Source organism: Coenobita brevimanus, chromosome 86, assembly GCF_032717465.1.
Source record: "Coenobita brevimanus isolate Jiangsu-jjx chromosome 86, ASM3271746v2, whole genome shotgun sequence".
NCBI lineage: Eukaryota > Metazoa > Arthropoda > Malacostraca > Decapoda > Coenobitidae > Coenobita > Coenobita brevimanus.
The window spans coordinates 5,420,097-5,445,965 of NC_137039.1; the positions used below are offsets into that span (position 1 = coordinate 5,420,097).

A 25,869-nucleotide genomic window follows, 5' to 3' on the forward strand; every position below is an offset into this window, starting at 1 on the left:
CCAGAGTGATAGGACAGGTTAAGGTGATAAGGTTGTGATCGGAGGAGCCTAACGGAGTGAAAAGATAACAGAGTAAGCAGAAGGATTAGTTGTAAGGAAGAGATCAAGCATGTTGGAGCTCTCTCCAAGGCGGTCAGGGATACGGGTAGGGTGCTGTACAAGCTGCTCTAAGTCATTAAGGATAGAAAAGATGTAGACTTGTTCACCAGGTGGATCGGTGAAACGAGAGGAGAGCCGAAGGTGGTGGTGAGCATTGAAATCTCCTAGATTGGAGATTTCAGAGAAAGGAGAAATGGATGGAATGTGTTCCATCGTAGAAGTAAAATAGTCGAAGAATTTTTTATAGTCAGTCGAATTAGAGGATAAGTAAACAGCACAGATATATTTAGTCAGAGAATGACAGGAAAGCCGAAGCCAGAGTGTAGAGAATTCAGAAGAATCGAGTTCAGGAACACAAGAGCAAGATAAGTTGTTGTGTATGTACAGTATACACAACAGCCACCTTTGGCTTTGAAATGAGTATAGAGAAACTAGGAGGATACAGAAAAGGGTTTGCTGTCAGTTGCCTCAGACAGCTGAGTCTCAGTTAGAAAAAGAAGGTGAGATTTAGAGGAGGAGAGGTGGTGCTCAACAGAGCGAAAGTTAGAGGAAAGGCCGCGAATGTTGCAGAAATGAAGAAGAGAGGAAATCAGTCGGGTCGTGATGGGTTAATCACGTGGCACCTAACAATTCATTCAGGTGTGAGAACAATTATATAGTTATGATGAATGAGGCAAAGCTTCAAGAAGAAATCAGGCTTTAAGCAGGCATGGTGCCATTCACTAACAAATGAGGGAGAATACATGTTTTATCTCTTATCTTGGATTGCCAGTTTAACCCCTTTGTTACCGCATTCCCCCCCCTCCCCTGCTAAGCTACCCCTCCCTGCCAAACCGACTTCCCCCCAGGCGTGGCTCTTTTGTGGGGTAGTATTTATTTTATCATTACATCATTTCTATTTGCTTTATATTATTTATTTTTGTATTGGTAAGTAGATATTCACCACAAGATGTGTTTATGATGTTAAAATAATGTACATGACTTAATATATATGTTTAACCAACTGATTTAGTAAACATACAATATACAGATAAATATAGTAGATAGAGATATAAATCAGTGAATAAGGAAGAGATTAATTATTGTATTATTTACCTTGTAAGTATGAAGAAGATCCATGAAGAATGAGGTAGGTAGCAGGGAGGTCAAAAGTAGGTGGGGATGGGGTGATGCACTTCAAGGCCAAACTGATATCAGAATCAGTATCACTCTCCCCACAACTATCGCTCACTTCATCGTCATTCTCGGGCATGTACTCCTCATCAGAGTCGCTCACAGTTATGTCAGATTGTGTTTGGTTATCGTCAGACACTTCTAAGTCACTATCCAAGTCAGATTCATTGCCATAGGACGCCTTGGCACTGAAGTAAATCCAAAAGCACTGACATGTGCGGCTGCTTGAAAAACACTACGGCATGCTCCCATGTACTGTCACCTCTGCGATCCAGACTTTTACGTGGTCAAAAGGGGCAGAAATCAAGTCACTATTGATGACCACTGTGTGCTGGAACAGTCGGGAACTCAGGCTGACGGAGACTCTCTCCCACTAGCGGCCTCTTCGGTTGCGTTTATTACATTTCAAGTGGTCAAGGTAAGAGTGGTAGCATGCCAAAAAATGACGGGGCCAGTCTCAAACTCGGCCAACCCAAGCCCAGCCATTGCAATTTCCCCCAAATGCTTCTAAGGTTACACATTAACAAACTATTAGGTAAGCTCTATACCACCAGTTCTCAAGGGTTATACAAACATTAGAGTTCGAGTGGGAGGAAATGTGTATTAACAAGACCAAAAAGGAAAAAAAAAAAAAAAGTAGAGTCTTCCCATCTATTAACCTCACAGATTAATCCTGAATTAGTTGCCACGTTAAAAAAAATATATATATGGTCCTAATGTTAAATGCCACAACACTTAGCTCCTTTGTCCCAGTCTAATGTGTTTCTTCATAGTCGTCCCTCTGAGCACATAGTTCACTGGTCCAGTCCTCTGCCACTCCCGACCTTGACTTCCACACTGGGACCTTGACTTACGCACTGGGACCTTGAATCACTCACTGGGACTGACCTCCACACTTCGTCTTTGACTCACTCACTGGACTTTGACCTCCACAATTGGACCCGCTAGGAATTAATATGTACGATGAATAACTATTCTCACTAATGCAAGTAATCCCTTCACATGATCAAGAAAGTCTCATACAAAAGAAACATGAGTTATAACACTCGGCATCTCAAGTACAGTAATCCCTCCAGTATCCGACGTAATAGGGCCATAGGCTGGTCCGGATACTGGTCCTGTCCGGATATTGGGCCCCAGCTTATGGACTTGTACTTATGGACCCTAACTCAGAGAAACACCTATACAACTCCCTCTGGACATGCATAGCACCTATTTAAGACCCAAATCACACCAATAAGGCACATAAATGACTGAAATAAATGCAAAAGAAGCATAAAATGAGGGTTTAGAAGTAGGTTCATACAATATTAAACATTCTGGTTACTGGCTCCTGGACTGGTACTTATGGACCCTAACGTAGCCTGACTCAGAAAAACATCTTCCTACTGCACATGCATAGCTCCTAACACCCTATTCGCATCAATAAAGGACATTAAAGAGTGAAATGAGATATTTGAGGTAAGTATAGTATGGAAAAAAGTACAGTATGAAACATTCTGCCTACTTACAGCAAGTCCATGGCCACCTCGATGAATAACCGCCTCCTCTGGACTCTGACAGTAAGAAGGATTTCCTGAAGCACTTCCAGTACACCATTCATGAAGTCTTGCACTGAACTTAGTCAATCGCACTCAGAAGTCCGTTCTCTTCACAGTGCGCACTGTTGTCTAACTAATGCTCCATTGTAACTTACTAAGTATTGCACTCTGCACTTTAACTTTTCCCATTCTTCTAATAATTTTCTAAAGCAAAAACAAACAAGTCTATTTACATTAAATTTTGTTCCAAATTAGTCTTTTCACTCACAACTGTAAATCCTTAACACAACACACTGTTTTTTTCGCTGCACAACACTGTAAATTCCCGTGTGGTCTAGTGGAGAAGTTCTTGCTGTTTAATCGCTGTCAGAGTCCGAGAGTATCACTGGCAGGTGACCTAGGGGTGCGTCGCTGGTTCGTGGTGATGGCGTACCCACTGCAGACGACTCTGAAGACAGACGCAAATTCACTTCGAGCGGTGACTCCACCATGGCTGATGTGCTGGGCTGTGGCTCGGAGCATGAGGGGCTGTCTTGGGGAGGCAACGGTGTGGAGCCAGGGCTAGGCACAGCGGGGGTCACGGGCCTGAAAAAACTGTCAATTGTTGATTGATGCAAGGACCGACGATTCTGATGATTGATGATGCGCTACCTGAAAGCACGCACTTCCTCCACAAGTCCCAAGGGCCCCATCTCCCTGTCGCAGTCCAGGTGTTCCAGGTAGTCAAGGACAAACTCTAGGTTTTCCCGGAGTGTGCTCAGCTTGGGGATGGCTGGAGTAGTGTCCTGCTGAGAGGAGTCCACATCATCGTCGCCTTCCTCGTTGGAATCTTGAAGCTCGGTACTGACACCTGCAACTGAAGACGCGATCTCGATATCGGACAATGTCTGCTACCCAGGATCGCCCTCGTTGTCATCCAACCACTCAAGCACATCGTCCACATCAACATCGTCGCCATGCGTACATAGCCGTGCATGGAAGTCATCCACGTCAAACCCTAGAAAATCGTACTCCACATCCGTTCTGAGAAGCAGACGAGACCAACCATTTTCTAGAGTCTTGACAGGGACTTCCTTCCATGCACTGGCCCAGTTGTAGAGTGCAGACTTGATGTTGTAGCGGCGAGGGTTTTCCAAAGTCCGCTGGCCTCGTGTGTCCCGTCCCTCCCTGCGCTCGTCCTCATCCTCGAGAACAACCATCACCTTGTTCAGGAACTTCCGTCGGTATAGGCGCTTTGTTGCCACAATCATTCCTTGGTCCATTGGTTGGATGAGAGCAGTCGTATTAGGTGGCAGAAACATGCACCTAATCCGGCCATTCTCAGCCACCAAGTCCTTGTCGCACGGGTGGGCAGGTGCATTGTCGAGAAGGAGGGCCTTTACCTGGTCGCGCGGGATTCCCAGTGTCTTCGTCTGGTAATTGATGACCTCCTTGATGAAGTGGCGGTGGAACCAGTCTTTGAAGATCTGGGCTGTGAACCATGCCTTCAAAGAATGGTACCAGACGACAGGAAGGACATCCATCACCCCACGAAGACACCGAGGCTGCTTTGCACGGCCAACAATAACGGGCTTAAGCCGGTGCATGCCGTTAGCATTGGCACAACACAAAGCAGATATCCGTTCCTTGGAGAGCTTGCGGCCAAGTACACGCTTCTCCGTCTCCTCGGCTAGAGTGTTCGTTGGCAAAGAGCGATAGAATAAACCAGTTTCGTCAGCGTTGTAGACTTGACCGAGAGTGAGGCCCTCCCTGTCGATCAAGCCCTTCACCTTGTGCCGAAACTCGTCAACTCCATCCTCGTTAGTGTCCAAAGCTTCGCCATGAGCTTTACGGTTGGTAAGGCCATGCCGTAACTTGAACTCGAAGAGCCAACCCTCGGATGCCTTGAAGTCTAGGGCGTCGTGAAGCCTGGCGAACTTCTCAGCAGCAGCCTTCAGCTTCGTTCCACGTACCATCACACCAGCAGCACATTGCTGTCGATACCAAATCAACATGGAGCATTCGATTTCAGCAAACTTGGGAGTAAACATCACCTTCTTCTCCACGTTGCGTTTGCTTCTCGACGAGAAGTCAGCTGTTTACTGCATGAGTTTGTCTCGGGATCTCTTGATATCAAACAAAGTAGATAGGGCCAGGTTGAACTCACGGAGGATGCGGGAAGAAGACCACCCTGCATCTACTTTCTCCAATATCTCCCGTTTCTTCTCCAGAGTCAACACCACTCTCTTCCTCTTCTCAGGCGGCGGGGCCATCATCACACACACTAATAGGAGGCCCGAGAGCAGCAGGAGTGCCTGCAGCAGGTAAGGCACCACCACAAAAGCGAGCACGTGGGCAGCTATAACGACGAGCGTGCACTCACGGCGAGAGACAGGCGGAAAGTGAGGAGGATGCAGCGGCGCTCTATCGGACATTGGAGGAATGACGCGCCACAACAAACCTGTCCCCCGCTGTGCGCAGCAAGTTCAAATTACGGGCGGGATTTTTTTTTTTTTTTTCCCCCCCAGACCATTTTGGGAATGTTGGATCCCGGCACCATTATGTCCGGTTAGTGGGGATGTTCGGATATTGGGTGTTCGGATATTAGAGGGATTACTAACAAAATAACACATGGCCCTACAGACACATAGGTCTGCACAAAATAATGCTTATTGTAGGGATAACATGGATGAAAAAGTACTATAAGAAATAAGCATGAAGACCTCTAACTCTAACCATGAAAATCATCATTGCATCGATATCATTGTGCCTCACAAAGTAACTACGTGAACATTAACTCACAACTAACACAGTCCCAATAAGTACTGAATTGCAAAGGCATTTCAACACATAATAATAAATAATTCACAGTTCCAAGGCACCTGATATTTGGCCCACAAAGATCACACATTTATCAGAGGTTCAGACAGAACTCTGCCTTTTAGCTAGTATTCTCGTGTTCCAGTTACACACTAAACAATAATATAAAGTACAGTACATAAATATATGGGAAATACCTCACCTCCACTCACAGACTTGGACAATGGCGTCACCTCATGTGATCAAACACTTCCTGAGGAATGACAACACTTGATACTACCCCGAAAAAATGACAATCCGTAGTTACAATAATTACTTTACAATGACCTCTCTTTATACCCTTACATTGAAAAACAATAAAAATCATCGTGTCTTACATCCCTTTGCGCATGCATATATTATGCTGGATTATGTGATCATAGGCTCATGTTCCTTCTCACTTGAGTTTTTATATTATAAAGAGACTTAATGCTAGTAAATTACAGTAGGAAAAAAAATGACTTAGCAACTAGGTAACTTAATCTATGTTCTGATCATGTCCGCATGATCAGGGCAGTACTCCCGAGGTGGATGGAAAGCTGATGACAGGGAGTGCTGGAGCTCCCGTTTCATCAGCCCTCAGGACTAGTTCCTGACCATCCCCCTTTGCTGAACTTTTTCAGTGTCTCAGTTACACAGAGAGTAGGCCAGCATGCTCTCCAGTACAAATTTCTCTATCTTCACCAAACTACATGCACAGTACACACTACACTTCCTATTCAAAATTCACCAAAAATGGCGTCAATTCACCCAGCCTCGGAGTCCCCAGGGGGGGGACCATAAATGCCCCCGCCATCTGCCCCTCTCCCGGTGACGACTCGAGGTGCCTGGAACCACTGTCTGACTCTCTTCTTCTTCATTTCTGCAACATTCGCGGCCTTTCATCTAACTTTCGCTCTGTTGAGCACCACCTCTCCTCCTCTAAACCTCACCTTATTTTTCTAACGGAGACTCAGCTGTCTGAGGCAACTGACAGCAAACCCTTTTCTGTATCCTCCTACTTCCTCTATACTCATTTCAAAGCCAAAGGTGGCTGTTGTGTATACATACGCAACGACTTATCTTGCTCTCGTGTTCCTGAACTTGATTCTTCTGAATTCTCCACACTCTGGCTTCAGCTTTCCTGTCATTCTCTGACTAAATATATCTGTGCTGTTTACTTATCCCCTAATTCTACTGACTATCAAAAATTCTTCGACTATCTTACTTCTACGATGGAACACATTCTGTCCATTTCTTCTTTCTCTGAAATCTCCATTCTTGGAGATTTCAATGTTCACCACCACCTTTGGCTCTCCTCTCCTTTCATGGATCCACCTGGTGAACAAGCCTACATCTTTTCTATCCTTAATGACCTAGAGCAGCTTGTACAGCACCCTACCCGTATCCCTGACCGCCTTGGAGAGAGCTCCAACATACTTGACCTCTTCCTCACAACTAATCCTTCTGCTTACTCTGTTAATCTTTTCTCTCCGTTGGGCTCCTCCGATCACAACCTTATTACCTTAACCTGTCCTATCACTCCGGTACGGCCTGTGGACCCTCCAGGGAAACGTCGTCTGTGGCATTTTGGAGCTGCGGACTGGGAGGCCCTCAGGCAGTATTTCTTTGATTTTCCCTGGAATGATTATTGCTTCCATGGCCGTGAGCCATCTGAGTGTGCCTTGCGCATTACGGAGGTTATTCTCTCGGGCATGGAAGCATACATTCCTTTCTCATATCCTTTGACTAACGCAAGAAAGCCTTGGTTTAATCACGCTTGTTCTAATGCTGTCCGCAACAAGGAGAAGGCCTACAAAAGGTACCGGAGCCAACCCACCCCTGAATCACATCTTTATGTTTCTGCCCGGAATCGTGCTAAGTCTGTTCTTCGCTCTACTAAAAATAATTTCATCCATACTAAATGCTCTCAACTCTCCAACTCAAATTCTTCCCGCTCCTTCTGGCACCTTGCCAAAAATCTTTCTAACAACTTTACCTCATCATCCTTCCCTCCTCTTTTCTACTCTGATGGTTCTGTAGCTATTTCTTCTACTGATAAAGCAGATCTCTTCGCACAGACTTTCTCCTCCAATTCTACCTTAGACGATTCTGGTGCTGTTCCTCCATCACTTCCCCCCTCTGACTTCCTCATGGCTGACATTAAAATTTCTTCAGTTGATGTATTTTCTGCCATCACTGGCCTCTGTACTAACAAGGCATATGGGCCTGATGGGGTCCCTCCTGTTGTTCTCAAGAACTGTGCTTCTGTGCTTACACCCTGCCTAGGCAAACTATTTCGCCTTTGTCTGTCAAATTGTACCTTTCCTTCTTGCTGGAAGTTTGCTCTCATTCAGCCAGTCCCAAAGAAGGGTGACCACTCCCAACCCTCCAACTATCGTCCAATTGCTTTAACGTCCTGTATTTCAAAAGTTTTCGAGTCAATTCTTAATAGAAAAATTTAAAGGCATCTTTCCTATCACAACCTTCTTTCCGATCGTCAGTATGGGTTCTGTCAGGGACACTCCACTGGCGATCTTCTCACCTACCTTTCAGACTCCTGGTCATCCTCCTTTCGGGACTTTGGCGAAAGCTTTGCCATTGCACTTGACATCTCAAAGGCTTTCGATCGAGTCTGGCATAAATCTTTAATTTCCAAACTGCCCTCCTACGGTTTCTATCCTTCTATCTGTGCCTTCATCACTAGCTTCATTTCTGGTCGTTCTATAGCCGCTGTTGTAGACGGTCATCGTTCTTCTCCTAGATTTATCAACAGTGGTGTTCCTCAGGGCTCTGTCCTATCACCAACTCTCTTCCTTTTATTCATCAATGATCTTCTAAGCTGTACATCTAACCCTATCCGCTCATACGCTGATGACTCCACCCTTCACCTTTCCATTCGGTTCCCGCAACGCCCATCTCAACAGTTACTTCAAGAAACAAGGGATGAGGCTGTGGCACACCTGATGTCTGACTTGGCTCATATCTCTGACTGGGGTAAAAATAATATGGTTGTCTTTAATGCATCTAAGACTCAGTTGTTACACCTATCAACCCAACAAAATCTTCCACAGGTATACCCACTAATGTTTAATAATATTCAGCTTAATCCTGCATCATCCTTGAACTTGCTTGGGGTTTCATTTACTCGGGACTTATCTTGGAAAGATCATATTACATCTCTTGTAAAATCTGCTTCCAAGAGATTGGGTGTGCTAAGCCGACTCCGCTCTTTCTTTACCCCTGCACAATTGTTGACTCTATACAGGGGTTTTATCCGCCCCTGTGTGGAGTACAACTCTCATGTGTGGGGAGGCTCCCCACATACAGCCCTTCTCAATAGGGTGGAGTCAAAGGCTTTTCGTCTCATTAACTCTCCTCCTCTTACTGACTCCCTTCAACCTCTGTCTCTTCGCCGCACTGTTGCATCTTTATCTCTTTTCTATCGCTACTTTAATGGTCACTGCTCCTCTGAACTGTCTGCTTGCATTCCTCCACCTCTACGACGGGTGCGTAGCACCCGTCTGGCAGCAAACTCTCATCCCTTTTTTGTCCAACTCTCTAATGCAAGAGTTAACCGTTACTCGCAGTCTTTCATTTATTCAACAGGTCAGCTCTGGAACTGTCTCCCTCTGTCTGTATTTCCTGCTGCCTATGATCTCCAGTCTTTCAAACGTAGTGTGTCCAGGCATCTCAAAATGATCGGATCTTGAATTTGGCTCTCTATTGTATTTTGTTTTTCTCTTGGAGGGAACTGTTACTGCGGGCTCATGGCCTTTGGTTCCTTCTTCCTCGCATTAAAAAAAAAAAAAAAAATACTGTATACCCTGGCCACTCTCTCTCACCTAACCGAACTTTTGGTCATATAAAATGAACTAGATACAACTCATTATCACTTCTGGGCACTACACCCACACACATTCCCACGGTACCATCACTGTTGCTAAGCTAGCGAGAGTCCCCTTACCAAGAAGCATTAGCTGGCTATATTATATCATGTGTTACAGGGCATTATATATACCAAATACTCCCCCAATATCCCTGCTTGTCGTGCGAGGTGACTAAAAGGGTTTGCAGAGGGTTAGTGCCCCTCCCCGGAAAACAGCTAACTAAAAAGATGAACATGAAGCCTCGGACAACGACTGACCAAAAGATGACGACCAAGGACTGGACAATGGACATGGTACGTATCGCAACATGGAATGTAAGGGGTGCGAATGATGAGGTTAAAGAGAGGGAGATTTTCCAAGTGCTTGAGGGTGTGAAAGTGGATGTATGTGGAGTAACTGAAACTAAATGGCGAGGAGAGAGTGAGAGAAAGAGAATGGGAGTATGGATGGGGTATATGTGCAGGAGTAGGTGAGAATGAGAGGGAAAAAGAAGGTGTGTGTATTGTTGTGAGTAAAAGATGGACAAAGAACATAAGAGAGTATGGATCACATGGGTCAAGGACTGTGTGGGTAAGATTGAAAGATGGAATACAAATGTGGGTGATTGTGTGTGTATAAGCACCAGCGCAAGATCGTGCAAGCAGAGTGAGAGGAGTTCTGGACAAATATGGAAGTGTGCATGGAAAGGTTTGGAGGGAATGAGAGAGTGCTTTTGATTGGTGATATGAATGGTAAAGTAGGGAATGTGAAGGTAGATGGAATAGTTGGTGAGTGGGGTGTGCCTGCTGAGGTAGATGAGAATGGCAGTGCATTAGTGGACACTTGTGCTGGGAGGGGGTTGGTGATAGCCAATACCCTCTTCAGGCACAAAATGATCCTCAGGTATACATGGCATGGGTGGTGAGCTGAATGAAAGGAAGGCAATGATTGAATATGTGTGTGTGGATGAAAGGATGCGAAGTTGTGTAATGGATGCAAGAGCTTATAGAGGTTGGGGGAGTGGACTTTCTGACCACTACTGGGTGGTGGCCAGTATCAAGATCCATGCAAAATGGAGAAATAGAAGAAGGGAAGGACGAGAAGAAGGAGTAGTTGATAGGAGAGTGGAAAGGTTACAAGAGGATGAGAAAAAGGCAGAATATAAGAGAGAAGTAGTGGAATGATTGGGTAAATAATAAATATGAATTGAAGCTGATGGGGGAAGTGGAAGGTGTGTGCAGGATATTCACAGAAGAAATATGTGCAGCATGTGATGTGGTGTGTGGGGTGAAGAGAAGATGGAGGGGGGTGCAAGGAACAGCGTGGTGGAATGAAGAGGTGAGACAGGCTGTGGCACAAAAGAAGAAAGCATACAATGAATGGGTGAGAAAAAGGGTCGTGGAAGAAGTTGAGAGGTGGAAGAGAGAGTTATATGTAGAAAGGAAGAAAGAGGTGAAAAGATTAGTAAGAGAGTGTAAGAAGAGAGTGGATGAGGAATTTGGAAGGAATTTGAGTGTAAAGTGGAGGGACTGTAAGAAAATGTTCTGGAAAGCGGTGAGGAGAGTAAGTCAGGGTGGCAGTGAAGTTAGCAGGGGAGTGAAAGATAAAAATGGTAGATTACTAGTGGAGAAGGGAGAAAAAGTGAGCAGATGGAGAGAACACTTTAAGGAATTGTTGAACGTGGAGGATGGAAGTAATGCGAGTATAAGTGGCTGGGGAATGGCTGGGAGAAGGAGGGAGGTGAGAAGACAGGAAGAAATTAGTAGGATAAAAGTTGTGGAAGCAGTGAAGAAAGTAAAATTGGGGAAAGCCCCAGGAATTAGTGGAGTGTGTGGTGAAATGCTGAAGCATGGAGGAGAGATAGTAGCAGAATGGATGTGGAAGATATGCAGATTGGCCTGGGAGGAAGGTAGAGTCCCGGAGGATTGGAAGTCAGGTATAATTATTCCCTTGTACAAAGGAAAAGGGGAAAATGAAGTGTGTGGTAATCATAGGGGCATTTGTCTTCTTAGTATAATAGGAAAAGTGTATGGTAGGATACTTATTGACAGAGTTAGAGAAAGAAGAGAGGAATTAGTTGGAGGAGAAGAACAGGGAGGCTTTAGGAAGGGGAGAGGTTATGTAGATCAGATATTCATTCTTAGATCTTTAGTGGAAAAGTTTCTAGAGAAGGGAAAGAAGTTGTATGCGGCTTTCATGGATTTGGAGAAAGCATATGACAGGGTGGATAGATAAGGATTGTGGAAAGTATTAAGAATATATGGAGTAGATGGGAAGTTTGCTTTGAAGAATATGTATGATGGTGCTAAGGCTGCAGTGCGTGTGGATAGTGAACTGAGTGAATTTTTCTCTTTGAAGCTTGGGTTGAAACAGGGATGTGTCATGTCTCCGTCGTTGTTCAATCTGTACATAGATGGGGTAATAAACGAGGTACAAGGTAGGGCAGTGGATGTTGGAGTGGCCCTGGTGAGAGAGGGTAGTGTTTGGAAACTCCCTGTACTGTTGTTTGCAGATGATACTGTGTTGTTGAGTGAAGATGAAGGGGAGCTGCAAGACATGGTGGATGCGTCTGGGAGAGTGTGTAAGAAACAGAACCTAAATGTGAATGCAGGGAAGAGTAAAGTGATGGTCTTTGAGAGAGGTGAATGTACAGTGAGGTTGGATGGTGAGAAAATGGAAAATGTGAGTACATTCAAGTACTTGGGTAGTGTGATGAGTAAAGATGAAAGTTTGGAGGGTGAAGTGCTTGAAAGGGTACAACAAGGAAGAAAGGTTGCTGGTTCCTTGAAAGCAATGATAAGAAACGGGGAAGTGAGCATGGAAGTGAAAAAGTTACCACATGACAGTATTATGATACCAGCTGTAACATATGGAAGTGAAGCTTCGACATTGTTGGAAGGACACAATTCAAGAGTAAGAGCAGTCAAAATGAGTTATTTGAGAGGAGCCTGTGTAGTCACATGGAGAGACAGGCTGACAAATGAGGATATAAAGGAGCATTGTGTTGTGGATGGGGATGTGATAGGAAGCTTTAGGAGTAACCCACTGAAGTGGTTTGGCCACGTAGAGAGGATGGAGGGTGAGAAACTGTCGAGAAGAGTGTATGTGAGTGAGGTGGAGGGGGGGAGAGGGAGGGGGAGGCTGAGGATGAGATGGAGGGATGGAGTGGAGAGGTATATGAGAGAGGGGGTTTCAGTTGGGAGCAGGACAGTGAAATGGTGGGGGACAGGGCGACGTGGAGGCGATTTGTTTGTGACCACCCTATATGGGTTTAGGATGTGGAGAGATGGTATGGGGCACAAGGGCTCAAGGGTAAATGCAGATAAAACAAAAGTGATGATATCCGGGGTTGGTGGCGGTACTGTCAAAGACGAGGGAGAGTGGCCATGTGCTGTTTACCACAAGGGCGTGGGAAGTAATTCCATCTTGTGCGGTGTTTGTGATAAATGGGTGCATAAGAGATGTAGTGGTATCAGAGGTAGACTGCGAGATAATGCTGATTTTATGTGTATGGCATGTCAGGGAGAGCAGGTGGAGATTGTCAGACGTGAAAGAATTGAACTTGCTGGTGAATCTCTTGAGTGTGTGGAAGAGTTTTGTTATTTGGGGGACATGTTGCATGCTGGAGGTGGGGCTGGAGCTAGCTCTGTAGCTAGGGTGAGAAGTGGTTGGAAGAAGTTCAGGGAGCTCTTGCCTCTCCTGACATTGAGAGGACTCTCCCTACATGCTAAGGGGTCTTTGTATGCAGCATGTGTTAGGAGTGTAATGCTGTATGGTAGCGAGACCTGGGGAGTAAAGGAGGAGGATATTCGCTGGCTTAGACGTACAGAAATGACAATGATTAGGTGGATGTGTAGTGCGTCCCTGCGTCCAAGGTCTTGGGGGGCTGGGTTCACAATGGAAGAGTTGAGAGGTAGGATGGGACTGGAGTGTATTGGTGTTGTGATGAGGAGAGGTAGATTGAGATGGTTTGGACATGTGGAGAGGATGGGGGATGGTAATTGGGTGAGGAAGGTGAGAAGTGTTAATATTGGGGGTGGGGTTACGAGGAGTAGACTGAGAAAGACACAGGACTAGGTCATTAAGTGTGACCTCAGGGTTAAAGGACTGAACAAGGAGGCTGCAATGGATCGTGCAGCATGGAGAGCCGCCATTAGGTGACCAAGGCCAACGCATGGAAGTATGTTGGAGCCTTTAAAAACAAAACGAAACGATAGGGTTCAATGACCTATACAATATATCTGAGTCATTCTCATAAAACTATGCCCCATGGTAGGAGCATATGGTCGGGGAGTGGAGCATCAGTGACAGAATTTCCATGTCATCACACATGGGATCACAGAGCACCCAAACCGAGGAAGAGGAAACCCAATAGGTCCCTGTAATGATCGTGAGTATGATCGTATTCAGTTCCGCTGCCGATATTTCATTTTGAGTACAAGGGTACACATTTCAGAAATTCGGTACAGAAGGGGTTAATGGAAAATGTTTAAAAAGTGGGTCATAGGGGAAAAAAAAAAAAATACTTGAGTGCTTAGGTCTGAAGTGCCCCTTTAGCTACTGTTGGTACTTGTGGCAGGCCACACCTAATGCAGCATGTCATACGATCTACTGAGCCAGGACATTATTAACCACGGGTGATAATCAGTGGTAGGTGGGGGCACTCGCCATGCACTTGATGTAGTGCTGCTCTCGGGTGTCTGCCCTTTCCTCTCCTCCATCCTTCATTTCTTCCATCCTCTTTTCTCTCTCTCCTTCATTCTTTTGTTTTTGATTGGAGATATGAATGGAAAAGAAGGAAATGTGAAGGTGGAGGGAGTAGTGGGTCAGTGGGGTGTGCTTGCAGAAATGGATGAGAATGGCAGTGCTTTAGTGGACATTTGTGCCGGGAGGGGGTTGGTGATAGCCAATACACTCTTCAGGCACGGAATGATCCATAGGTATGCGTGGGGAGTGATGAGAAGGGTTGGTAGTGAACTGAATGAATGGAAGGCAATGATTATGTGTATGTGGATGAAAGGATGAGAAGGTGTTAAATGGACGCAAGAGTATATACAGGTTGGGGGAGTGGACTTTCTGACCACCACCAAGTGGTGGTCAGAATCAAAGTCCAAGTGAAATGAAGAAATAGAAGAAGGGAAGGACAGGAGGAAGTAGTGCATACAAGGAGGGTGGCAAACTTAGTAGAGGAGGGAGAAAAGGAAGAATTTAAGAGGGAAGTGGGGGAGTGATTGGGTAAATATGGATTTGATCAGATGGGGACGTGGAAGGTGTGTGCATGATATTTCACAGAAGAAATCTGTGCAGCATGGGAGGTGGTGTGTGGGTTGAAGAGAAGATGAAAGGGGGTGCAGGGAACAGCATGGTGGAATAAAGAGGTGAGAAAGGCTGTGGCACAATATAAGAAAGCATATAGTGAGTATCCCTGCTTGTCGTAAAAGGCGACTAAAAGGGTTGGCGAGGGTTAGTGCCCCTCCCCGGAAAACAACTAACTAAAAAAAAACAAACAATAAGCCTCGGACAAGGACTGACCAAACGTTGACGACCAAGGACCGGACAAAGGACATTGCAATTGGAACGTGGAATGTAAGGGGAGCAAATGATGAGGTGAAAGAGAGAGAGATTGTCCAGGTGCTTGAGGATGCGAAAGTGGATGTATGTGGAATAACTGAAACCAAATGGAGAGGAGAAAGTGTGAGAGAATGGGAGTATGGATGGGGTATATGTGCAGGAGTAGGTGAGAATGAGAGGGCAAAGGAAGGAGTATGTATAGTTGTGAGTAAAAGATGGAAGAGGAGCATAAGACAGTATGGATCAGTTGGATCAAGGATTGTGTGGGTAAAGTTGAAAGTTGGAATACAAATGTGGGCGATTGTGTGTGTGTATGCGCCAACGCAAGATTGTGCTAGAAGAGTGAGAGAAGAGTTCTGGACAAATGTAGAAATGTGCATGGAAAAGTTTGGAAGGAATGATAGACTGTTTTTGATTGGTGATATGAATGGTAAAGTTGGGAATGTGAAGGTGGATGGAATAGTTGGTGAGTGGGGTGTGCCTGCTGAGATAGATGAGAATGGGAGTGCGTTAGTGGACATTTGTGCTGGGAGGGGGTTGGTGATAGCCAATACCCTCTTCAGGCATAAAATGATCCACAGGTATACAAGGCGAGTGATGAGAAGGGTGGGTGGTGAATTGAGTGAAAGGAAGGCAATGATTGATTATGTGTGTGTGGATGAAAGGATGCGAAGATGTATATTGGATGCAAGAGTTTATAGAGGCTGGGAGAGTGGACTTTCTGACCACTACCTGGTGGTGGCCAGAGTTAAAGTTCAAGTAAGATGGAGGAATAGAAGAAGGGAAGGACGAGAGGAAGGAGTAGTTGCAAGGAGAGTGGAAAGGTTACAAGAGGATGAAAAAAAGGCAGAGTATAAGAGAGAAGTGGAGGAACGATTGGGCAAATATGAGTTGGAGCAGATGGGGGACGTGGAAGGTGTGTGTAGAATATTTACAGAAGAAATATGTGGAGCATGTGATGTGGTGTGTGGAAGGAAGAGAAGACGGAGGGGGGTGCAAGGAACAGCGTGGTGGACTGAAGAGGTGAAACGGGCTGTGGCACAAAAGAAGAAAGCATACAATGAATGGATGAGAAATAGGGGCGTGGAAGAAGTTGAGAGGCGGAAGAGAGAGTTATATGTAGAAAGAAAGAGAGAGGTGAAAAGATTAGTAAAAGAGAGTAAGAAGAGAGTGGATGAGGACTTTGGAAGGAATTTGAGTGTAAAGTGGAGGGACTGTAAGAAAATGTTCTGGAAAGAGGTGAAAAGAGTAAGACAGGGTGGAAGTGAAGTTAGCAGGGGAGTGAAAGATAAAAATGGTAGATTACTAGTGGAGAAGGGAGAAAAAGTGAGCAGATGGAGAGAACACTTTAAGGAATTGTTGAACGTGGAGGATGGAAGTAATGCGAGTATAAGTGGCTGGGGAATGGCTGGAAGAAGGAGGGAGGTGAGAAGACAGGAAGAAATCAGTAGGATAGAAGTTGTGGAAGCAATGAAGAAAGTTAAATCAGGGAAAGCCCCAGGAATTGATGGAGTGTGTGGTGAAATGCTGAAGCATGGGGGAGAGATAGTAGTAGAATGGATGTGGAAGATGTGCAGATTGGCCTGGGAGGAAGGTAGAGTCCCGGAGGATTGGAAGTCAGGTATAATTATTCCCTTGTACAAAGGAAAAGGGGAAAAAGAAGTGTGTGGTAATTATAGGGGCATTTGTCTTCTTAGTATAATAGGAAAAGTATATGGTAGGATACTTATTGACAGAGTTAGAGAATGAACAGAGAAATTAGTTGGAGAAGAACAGGGAGGCTTTAGGAAGGGAAGAGGTTGTGTAGATCAGATATTCATTCTCAGATCTTTAGTGGAAAAGTTTCTAGAGAAGGGAAAGAAGTTGTATGCGGCTTTCATGGATTTGGAGAAAGCATATGACAGGGTAGATAGACCAGGATTGTGGAAAGTGTTAAGAATATATGGAATAGATGGGAAGTTGTTGAATGCTGTGAAGAGTATGTACAGCTCCGGACAGATGAAACGGCTACACCCCATCCACCAGCGACTTGGTTTGGGTCTCAGTGGTTGTGGTAACAGTTGCAGGTGGAGGGAGGGGGGATGTGGGAGGGTGAGGAGGGGAGAAATGTGGGCGGAGTTCTATAGGGGGTAGTGTGGGAGGGTGAAGAAGCAGCACAGTCTGGCTGGTGGGAGGGGCAGACGAATGGTTGGGTAGCGGAGACGAGAGTCTGCTGGAGGGTAAGACAGGTGAGTGTGATTAGATGAAAAGAAATTACAAAAAATGAATTATTATAATATCTGCTGCATATATTGCATTTTCTCTACTAAATAAAAACACTGTCTATTATTCACCACCGTATTTGGGTATCCTACTCATTATTATTATCCTTTGGATATTAGGCAATAAATAAAGATATTGGACGGTCTTTCTGACCCGAACCAATTTCTTCATAACTTTTTTCTTCAGCTATTTCCGTATTCCTATTATCCCTCGTGCTTTAAGTCCCCCTTTTTATCACTTTCTCCTACGCCCTACATTTTGTTTTAGGCATAAGGCAGTTTATCTTTCTCTTTAAATAACCATATTTGTCAACAAATATTCCTTTCATTAATCTATTTAATTACCTGTTTTCTTTCAATATGCATTTGTCTAATAATGGGTGTTACACCTTAATTGGCGCCGCTATTTGACGTTGTGAATAAATTTGGTCTAAATTTACGCATATATTGCAGTCTTTCTCAAGTAGGCTGGCAACCTCACACATCCTCCCCCCTGCTTTCTCCTTCTCTCGCTACCCGTTCCCTCCTTTCCTTTTGTAGTACTGTTTATCTATTCTTTCTCATATTTTTAACCTCATTCCTTCTTACAAACTTTTAGTGCCATAGGAATTTCTCCCTTATCACCTACAGTCCCACTACATGAAAGTGGAAAAAACTGCCATCGGGAAAAGAGTAACTTGAAATTTATGGCGAAGGTTACGATATTATTTAGAATGAAAGTGTTGGCAGATACGCATTATTGACGTGATTATCACAGCCACAGCATTTCGCCTTCATAAAACAGAAGGACTATAGGTTTCATGCATTACCTCCTTACGTCCAGCATTACTGTGCAGAACCCCATGTATAACACATTAAGGACCACAAGGACAGTACTGGTAGTCATCGTGATTCTCATGAATCTCTCCATAGGCTATTGAAAACAGTGCTTTATGCTCAACTTCAGAATTATGTTCTCATCATGGCAATGATAGGCAAAGATAATAAAAACAATATATACAACCAAATTATCATTTATTATACAACAAAGCTCAAACTGCCTCCGTGCTGCAGTCTCAAGGGTGTAACCAGCTCACACAATCACATGTAACCTGAAGAAATTAAATACATGATCATATATATATATATATATGATCAGGTATATAATTTTTTTCAGGTAGCACGGAGGCAGTTTGAGCTTTGTTGTATAATAAATGATAATTTGGTTGTATATATTGTTTTTATTATGTTTGCCTATCATTGCCATGATGAGAACATAATTCTGAAGCTGAGCATAAAGCACTGTTTTCAATAGCCTATGGAGAGATTCATGAGAATCACGATGACTACCAGTACTGTCCTTGTGGTCCTTAATGTGTTATACATGGCGTTCTGCACAGTAATGCTGGACGTAAGGAGGTAATGCATGAAACCTATAGTCCTTCTGTTTTTTGAAGGCGAAATGCTGTGGCTGTGATAATCACGTCAAGAATGCGTATCTGCCAACACTTTCATTCTAAATAACTAATATCGTAACCTTTGCCATAAATTTCCAGTTATTCTTTTCCCGATGGCAGTTTTTTCCACTTTCATGTAGTAGGACTGTAGGTGATAAGGGAGAAATTCCTATGGCACTAAAAGTTTGTAAGAAGGAATGAGGTTAAAAATATGAGAAAGAATAGATAAACAGTACTACAAAAGGAAAGGAGGGAACGGGTAGCGAGAGAAGGAGAAAGCAGGGGGGAGGATGTGTGAGGTTGCCAGCCTACTTGAGAGAGACTGCAATATATGCGTTAATTTAGACCAAATTTATTCACAACGTCAAATAGCGGCGCCAATTAAGGTGTAACACCCATTATTAGACAAATGCATATTGAAAGAAAACAGGTAATTAAATAGATTAATGAAAGGAATATTTGTTGACAAATATGGTTATTTAAAGAGAAAGTTAAACTGCCTTATGCCTAAAAAAAAAAGTAGGGCGTAGGAGAAAGTGATAAAAAGGGGGACTTAAAGCACGAGGGATAATAGGAATACGGAAATAGCTGAAGAAAAAAGTTATGAAGAAATTGGTTCGGGTCCGAAAGACCGTCCAATATCTTTATTTATTGCCTAATATCCAAAGGATAATAATAATGAGTAGGATACCCAAATACGGTGGTGAATAATAGACAGTGTTTTTATTTAGTAGATAAAATGCAATATATGCAGCAGATATTATAATAATTCATTTTTTGTAATTTCTTTTCATCTAATCACACTCACCTGTCTTACCCTCCAGCAGACTCTCGTCTCCGCTACCCAACCATTCGTCTCCCCCTCCCACCAGCCAGACTGTGCTGCTTCTTCACTCTCCCACACTACCCCCTATAGAACTCCGCCCACATTTCTCCCCTCCTCACCCTCCCACATCCCCCCTCCCTCCACCTGCAACTGTTATCAGAACCACTGAGACCCAAACCAAGTCGCTGGTGGATGGGGTGTAGCCGTTTCATCTGTCCGGAGCTGTACGATGGTGCGAAGGCTGCAGTGCGTGTGGATGGTGAACTAAGTGAATTTTTCTCTTTGAAAGTTGGGTTGAAACAGGGATGTGTCATGTCTCCATGGTTGTTCAATCTGTACATGGATGGGGTAATAAAAGAGGTACAAGGTAGGGTAGTGGATGTTGGAGTGGCCCTGGTGAGAGAGGATAGTGTTTGGAAACTCCCTGTACTGTTGTTTGCAGATGATACCGTGTTATTGAGTGAAGACGAAGGGGAGCTGCAAGGCTTGGTGGATGAGTTTGAGAGAGTGTGTAAGAAACGGAATCTAAAGGTGAATGTAGGGAAGAGTAAAGTGATGGTCTTTGAGAGAGGTGAAGTCAGTGAATGTACAGCGAGGTTGGATGGTGAGGAATTGGAAAATGTGAGTATGTTTAAGTACTTGGGTAGTGTGATGAGTAAGGATGGAGGTTTGGAGGGTGAAGTGCTTGAAAGGGTACAGCAGGGAAGAAAGGTTGCTGGTTCTTTGAAAGCAGTGATAAGAAACAGGGAAGTGAGCATGGAAGTGAAAAAGTTACTACATGACAGTATTGTGATACCAACTCTAACGTACGGAAGTGAAACTTGGACGTTGTTGGAAGGACACAAGTCAAGAGTGAGAGCCGTGGAAATGAGTTATTTAAGAGGAGCCTGTGGAGTCACATGGAGAGACAGGCTGACGAATGAGGATATAAAGGAGCGTTGTGGTGTTGATGTGGATGTGATAGGAAGCGTTATGAGGAACACACTGAGGTGGTTTGGCCATGTGGAGAGGATGGAGGGTCAAAGACTGATGAAGAGAGTGTATATGAGTGAGGTGGAGGGGGAAAGAGGGAGGGGGAGGCCGAGGATGAGATGGAGAGATGGGGTGGAGAGGTATATGAGAGAGGAGGGTGTGAGTTGGGAGCAGGGGAGTGAAATGGCGGGGGACAGGGCGACTTGGAGGCGATTTGTTTGTGGCCACCCCAACCGGGATTGAGGCATCTGGCAATAGATAGATAGATATAGTGAGTGGATGAGAAATGGGTGTGGAAGAAGTTGGGAGACAGATGAGAGAGTTATATGTAAAGAGGAAGAGAGAAGTAAAAAGATTAGTAAGAGAGTGGATAAGGAATTTTGAAGAAATTTGAGTGTAAAGTGGATGTAATGTTCAGTAAGAAAATATTCTAGAAAGAGGTAAAGAGAGTCAGACAGGGTGCAAAGAAGTTAGTTGGGGAGTGAAAGATAAAAGTGGTAGATTACTAGTGGAGAAGGGAGAAAAAGTGAGCAGATGGAGAGAACATTTTGAGGGGTTGTTAAACATAGAGAATCAAAGTAATGCAAGTATAAGTGGCTGGGGAATGGCTGGGAGAAGGAGTAATGTGGGAAGAGAGGAAGAAATCAATAGGATGGAAGTTGAGGAAGCAATGAAGAAAGTTAAAATGGGGAAAGCCCCAGGAATTGACAGACTGTGTGGTGAAATGCTGAAGCATGGGGAAGAGATAGTATTAGAATGGATGTGGAAGATGTGCAGATTGGCCTGGGAGGAAGGTAGTGTCCCGGAGGATTGGAAGTCAGGTATAATTATTCCCCTGTACAGTCAACGGCAAAAGTTCGCTTGCCTCCTCTGCCGCTCTGTCATCTCTGAGATTCAGACTCGTGAATGTGAACCAATGGACACAGGTGCATAGCAAGCAGATGGCCTGGTGGGATGTGGGGTTGGGAGAGAGTTGAAGGAGGATGAAGGGTGGGGGACCATACGGATTAAAGGCATGCGAACCAAAAGTAGTCAGGTAAGACAATGAAACGTAAAAGATGAAAATCATATGAAGTTTATACATACATACATACATATATATATATATATATACACACACAGAGAGAGGGAGAGAGAGAGAGAGTAGAATGAGTATGAAAGCGTGAGAGTGCTGGCGATACAGAATGAGGGAGAGTAAGAGAGCTGCATAAGCAAGAAGACAGAAGAAGGACCGATGAGATTCACTAGGAAGATACAGTGCACAATAGTTATCTCGCTCCATATTATCCAGTAACCCACCACCATTCCCTCAGCAGTGTAGTTTCAGTAAAATATATACTTCATATGATTTTCATCTTTTAAATTTCGTTGTCTTATCTGACTACTTTTGGTTCCCATACCTTTAATCCGTATGGCCCCTCGCCCTTCATACTCCTTCACCTCTCTCCCAACCCCACATCCCACCACGCCATCTGTTTGCGATACTATGCATCTGTGTCCATTGCTTCGCATTCACGAGTCTGAATCTCAGAGATGATACAGTAGAGTGGCAGGGGAGGCGAGCGAACTTTTGCCGTTGACTGTACAAAGGAAAAGATGAAAAAGAAGTGTGTGGTAATCATTGGGACATTTGTCTTCTTAGTGTAATACAAAAAGTATATGGTAGGATACTTATTGACAGAGTTAGGAAAATAACAGAGGAATTAGTTGGAAAACAGGGAGGTTTTAGGAAGGGATGAGATTGTGTAGATCAGATATTCATTCTTAAATCTTTAGTGCAAAAGTTTCTAGAGAAGGGAAAGAAGTTGTATGTGGCCTTCATGGATTTGGAGAAAGCATATGACAGGGTGGATAGACAAGAATTGTTGAAAGTGTTAAGATAATATGGAGTAGATGGGAAGTTGTTGAATGCCATGAAGATTATGTATGAGGGTGCTAAGGCTGCAGTGCATGTGGATGGTGAACTGACTGAATTTTTCTCTTTGATGGTTGGATTGAAACAAGGATGTGTCACATCTACATGGTTGTTCAATCTGTATATGGTTGGGGTTATAAAAGAGATACAAGGTAGGGCAGTGGATGTTGGAGTGGTCCTAGTGAGAGAGGGCAGTGTTTGGAAACTACCTGTACTGTTGTTTGCAGATGATACTGTGTCATTAAGTGAAGACGAAGGGGAGCTGCAAGGCTTGATGAGTTTGGGAGAGTGTGTTAAAAAAGAAATCTTGTTCTGGTGTCAACATCTTTTCCATAAGAAGTTGTAGTATCACACATTTTTCATAATAATTTTTAAAGCTGTTTAGTCATAATTAACAGTGTGTAATGAAGTGTGAATGATGAACAACCAAATATCATTTCGCTGTTAGCTGTGTATAGGGAAGAAGGTGGATGGCAGACCACAAGTGCCACCCTGTTTCAGTTATAAAATGAAGGTTAGGAGAAGTGAAAGGATATCTGAATAGTGCGTCAGTGTAAAGTCCTGGAGAACCATTTATTATGTTGGTATATGTGAAAGTACTTAATACCATTCTATAGAGGTGTATAATGTGCTAGTAGAGTTGTCATTTATCTCTACTTTTTGCATAAGCCCAGAGTGTATGTAAATGCTTGGCACCTCACTTTTAGCTGACCTCAGCACCGCGCCCAACTCGGCACGGTGAGCGTACAGCGTCAGAAGAAGTCATATAGTTATCAAGGGAGGTGGTATCGCTCTTTCTCGGGTCGCAGTTGTATTTATTCTGTGCCAATAAAGAGAGATTTAATCTGCTCATTTCTGTCACCTTACACTACCACTTAATATAACAGACCAGCTTCCACCTTCTAGTGGCAGAGGACCTTTGGTGGAAAGTGTCGGGCAGTGACGGCGAGTGGCTGACGGGTACTACAGACAGTGTCGTCGATCTCCAACATGGTGGTCTAGTTATACTATAACAGCAGAACACACAATATGTAGTCAGCTGTGCTATTCCATATAACAGCTATATAGATTAGTGGATCCGGTGGAATTAGCAGCTAAACTGACACATAAATTTGGTGCTAGCGGTGGCACGATATTTGGTGCTAGCAGTGGCACGATACATAAATTTGGTGCTAGCGGTGGCACGATACATAAATTTGGTGGCTCAGTGCTGGGATACGATACAAGTGCTAAAGGGATTTATGCTGTGAACCAGTAACCCTTGCAATCGCTCATTCCTGAGGGTGAAACAGAAAGTCTCACTCTACTGCTGTAAGGGGACTAATTACCAGTGAGTTAAGTGGAGCAGATAAACTGGAGTGGTGAATATTAACTCCTCCCATTATTCTGCCAGTGCGAGATTCCTATCTTAAGCACAAACTGGCAGTTATCTCGCCCTGTGGTGTGCGAGATATCTCCATCTTCAAACGCAAACTGGCAAGAATCTCGGTCTCGTGTGTGAGGCGAGATAAGGAGAGATCAAACCAGTGCGGTGAGGAGTGGGTCAACTAGCGACTTCTATCAACTCCAGAGGCGCAGACGGCCGAGGCGAGCCACGGGGGAGCGAGTGCGGGCGTGTGTGGTGCGTCGTGTGGTGTCACTGCCTGGCGTGCTGCTGATTCCCACAGCGAGCGGGCTGCCGTGTATGGTTGGAGGAGTCTGGTGGAGTGTGGAATGCGGAATGTGGAACATCATCCTGGACTTTCATATCTAGGTAGTGTCCATGCATTAGTAATCCACATACACACACATTTGAATCAACACACGTTAGTTAGTTAATGTGTGGAAATAAAGATTTCTCAGAATTCCCTTGAAATAAATATACTTTCTGTGTATTTTATATGTGTCCCGTTCTCTGTCACTTACCGTAACTATCCTTTTTTTTATGTCAGTTATCTTCCTGTAACTGGGAGGGGAATATTACTGACAAGGTTGGATGGATACAGTTAAAAAGTGGGGATGTAAAATTAAGGGAAATAGAGATCAGCCAACCCCACTAGACTCAAAATTTTATGAGTGGGTTGAAACATCAAATAAAAGTGCTCAGACATATAAAATGAGTGAAGGACATATTGAGGATCAAGGTGATGAGGATATTTCTGAAAGACTGGATGAGGATTTGAACGCTTTGCATTTGCGTTCTGGTCATACTTATTCACAGTCCCAGAGCAATCAGTTAGATCCAAAATGGCCACTAGTCTTACTAATGAGGGTATTCCTAGTGAGGAGACTGTGGAAGTTGAGACTACAACAGTACCTTTGGTCACTCAGGATATGCAAAATCCAGTCATTACTGATAGTACTACAACCACTCACATACCTGTTTATACTTAAGATGTTTTCAGTACACCACAAGGTTTTGGACAGAATTTATTTTCTGTTCCTTATTCAAATGCATGGGGTATAAACACAGATGGTATTGGCATGCGAACCCAGAATCCTAATCAATGGGGCATGAATACTAATATTGGCATGCGAACCCAGAATCCTAATCAATGGGGCATGAATACTAATATTGGCATGCAAACCCAGGGCCCTTATCCAAATACCTGGGGCATGACTAACAATACGGGCATGCAAAGTCAGACTAACCCTCCTCCTTTGTGGCAGATACCTGTGCCATACATGGGCATTGTCCTCATGAAACGGACTATTGCCCCTTTGTCATTGAAAAGAGGAAGAAACTAGGGAACCAAGCTAGTTCGGGGGAAGCTCAGGGCCGCATGCAAAAGTAATTAAAATAGTCCAATCCACCAATGTGTGTGTGGCAGCTATTACTAAGGTGGACTTATTATCTATTCCTTGGATCATAGGGAAAGGCCAAGTGTCCCTGATCGTAGATACAGGGGCATGTACAAACATTATTTCTAGTAAAGTGTTGGAAAGACAGTATCAGCACCTGATGTAATGTTGACAGGTGTGACAGGGAGTCGAATGAAGATTGTAAGCCAGGTGCCGTTGACATTGAGGGCAGATAAACGATCTCCTGTGTTACGTGCTACATTTTATGTGGTTGAGGATTTTCCTCTGCCAGCTGATGGGCCGTTAGGCTTTGAAACCATGGAGGAGTATGACATAGTAATACACCCTCAAAGACATTCCATTTCCTTTAATGGGAAAGAGTTTGTAGGCCTTAATCCCTCAGTGACACGAACTGGAACTGGCATCCAAACAGGAGCCGTTCAACCAGTTGTGACCCCAACAAGTGAAGCGTCAAGGGAGTACCCGGATGCACACGAAGCGGAGGGTATGGACTGGAAGAAAGTCAGGGCCTGTATTCTGCATAGTGCTTATGGTCGACCCTAGCTAACCGTCATAGCTAAGCAAATTTATGACAGTCAGTCTTATGG

General features: G+C 44.2%; 1 protein-coding gene across 1 annotated transcript in view; it reads right to left on the reverse strand.

The window, feature by feature from the left end:
• Positions 1–798: 798 nt before the first annotated feature.
• Positions 799–25,869, reverse strand: part of LOC145410773 (uncharacterized) — a 128,312-nt gene continuing 103,241 nt past the window's right edge. The window contains exons 4-5 of the mRNA XM_080280875.1: positions 1,195–1,460; positions 799–821 (exon numbers count right to left, since the gene is read on the reverse strand). Of these exons, the coding sequence (XP_080137001.1) occupies positions 799–821; positions 1,195–1,460 (289 nt within the window). The remainder of the gene's footprint in view (positions 822–1,194; positions 1,461–25,869) is intronic.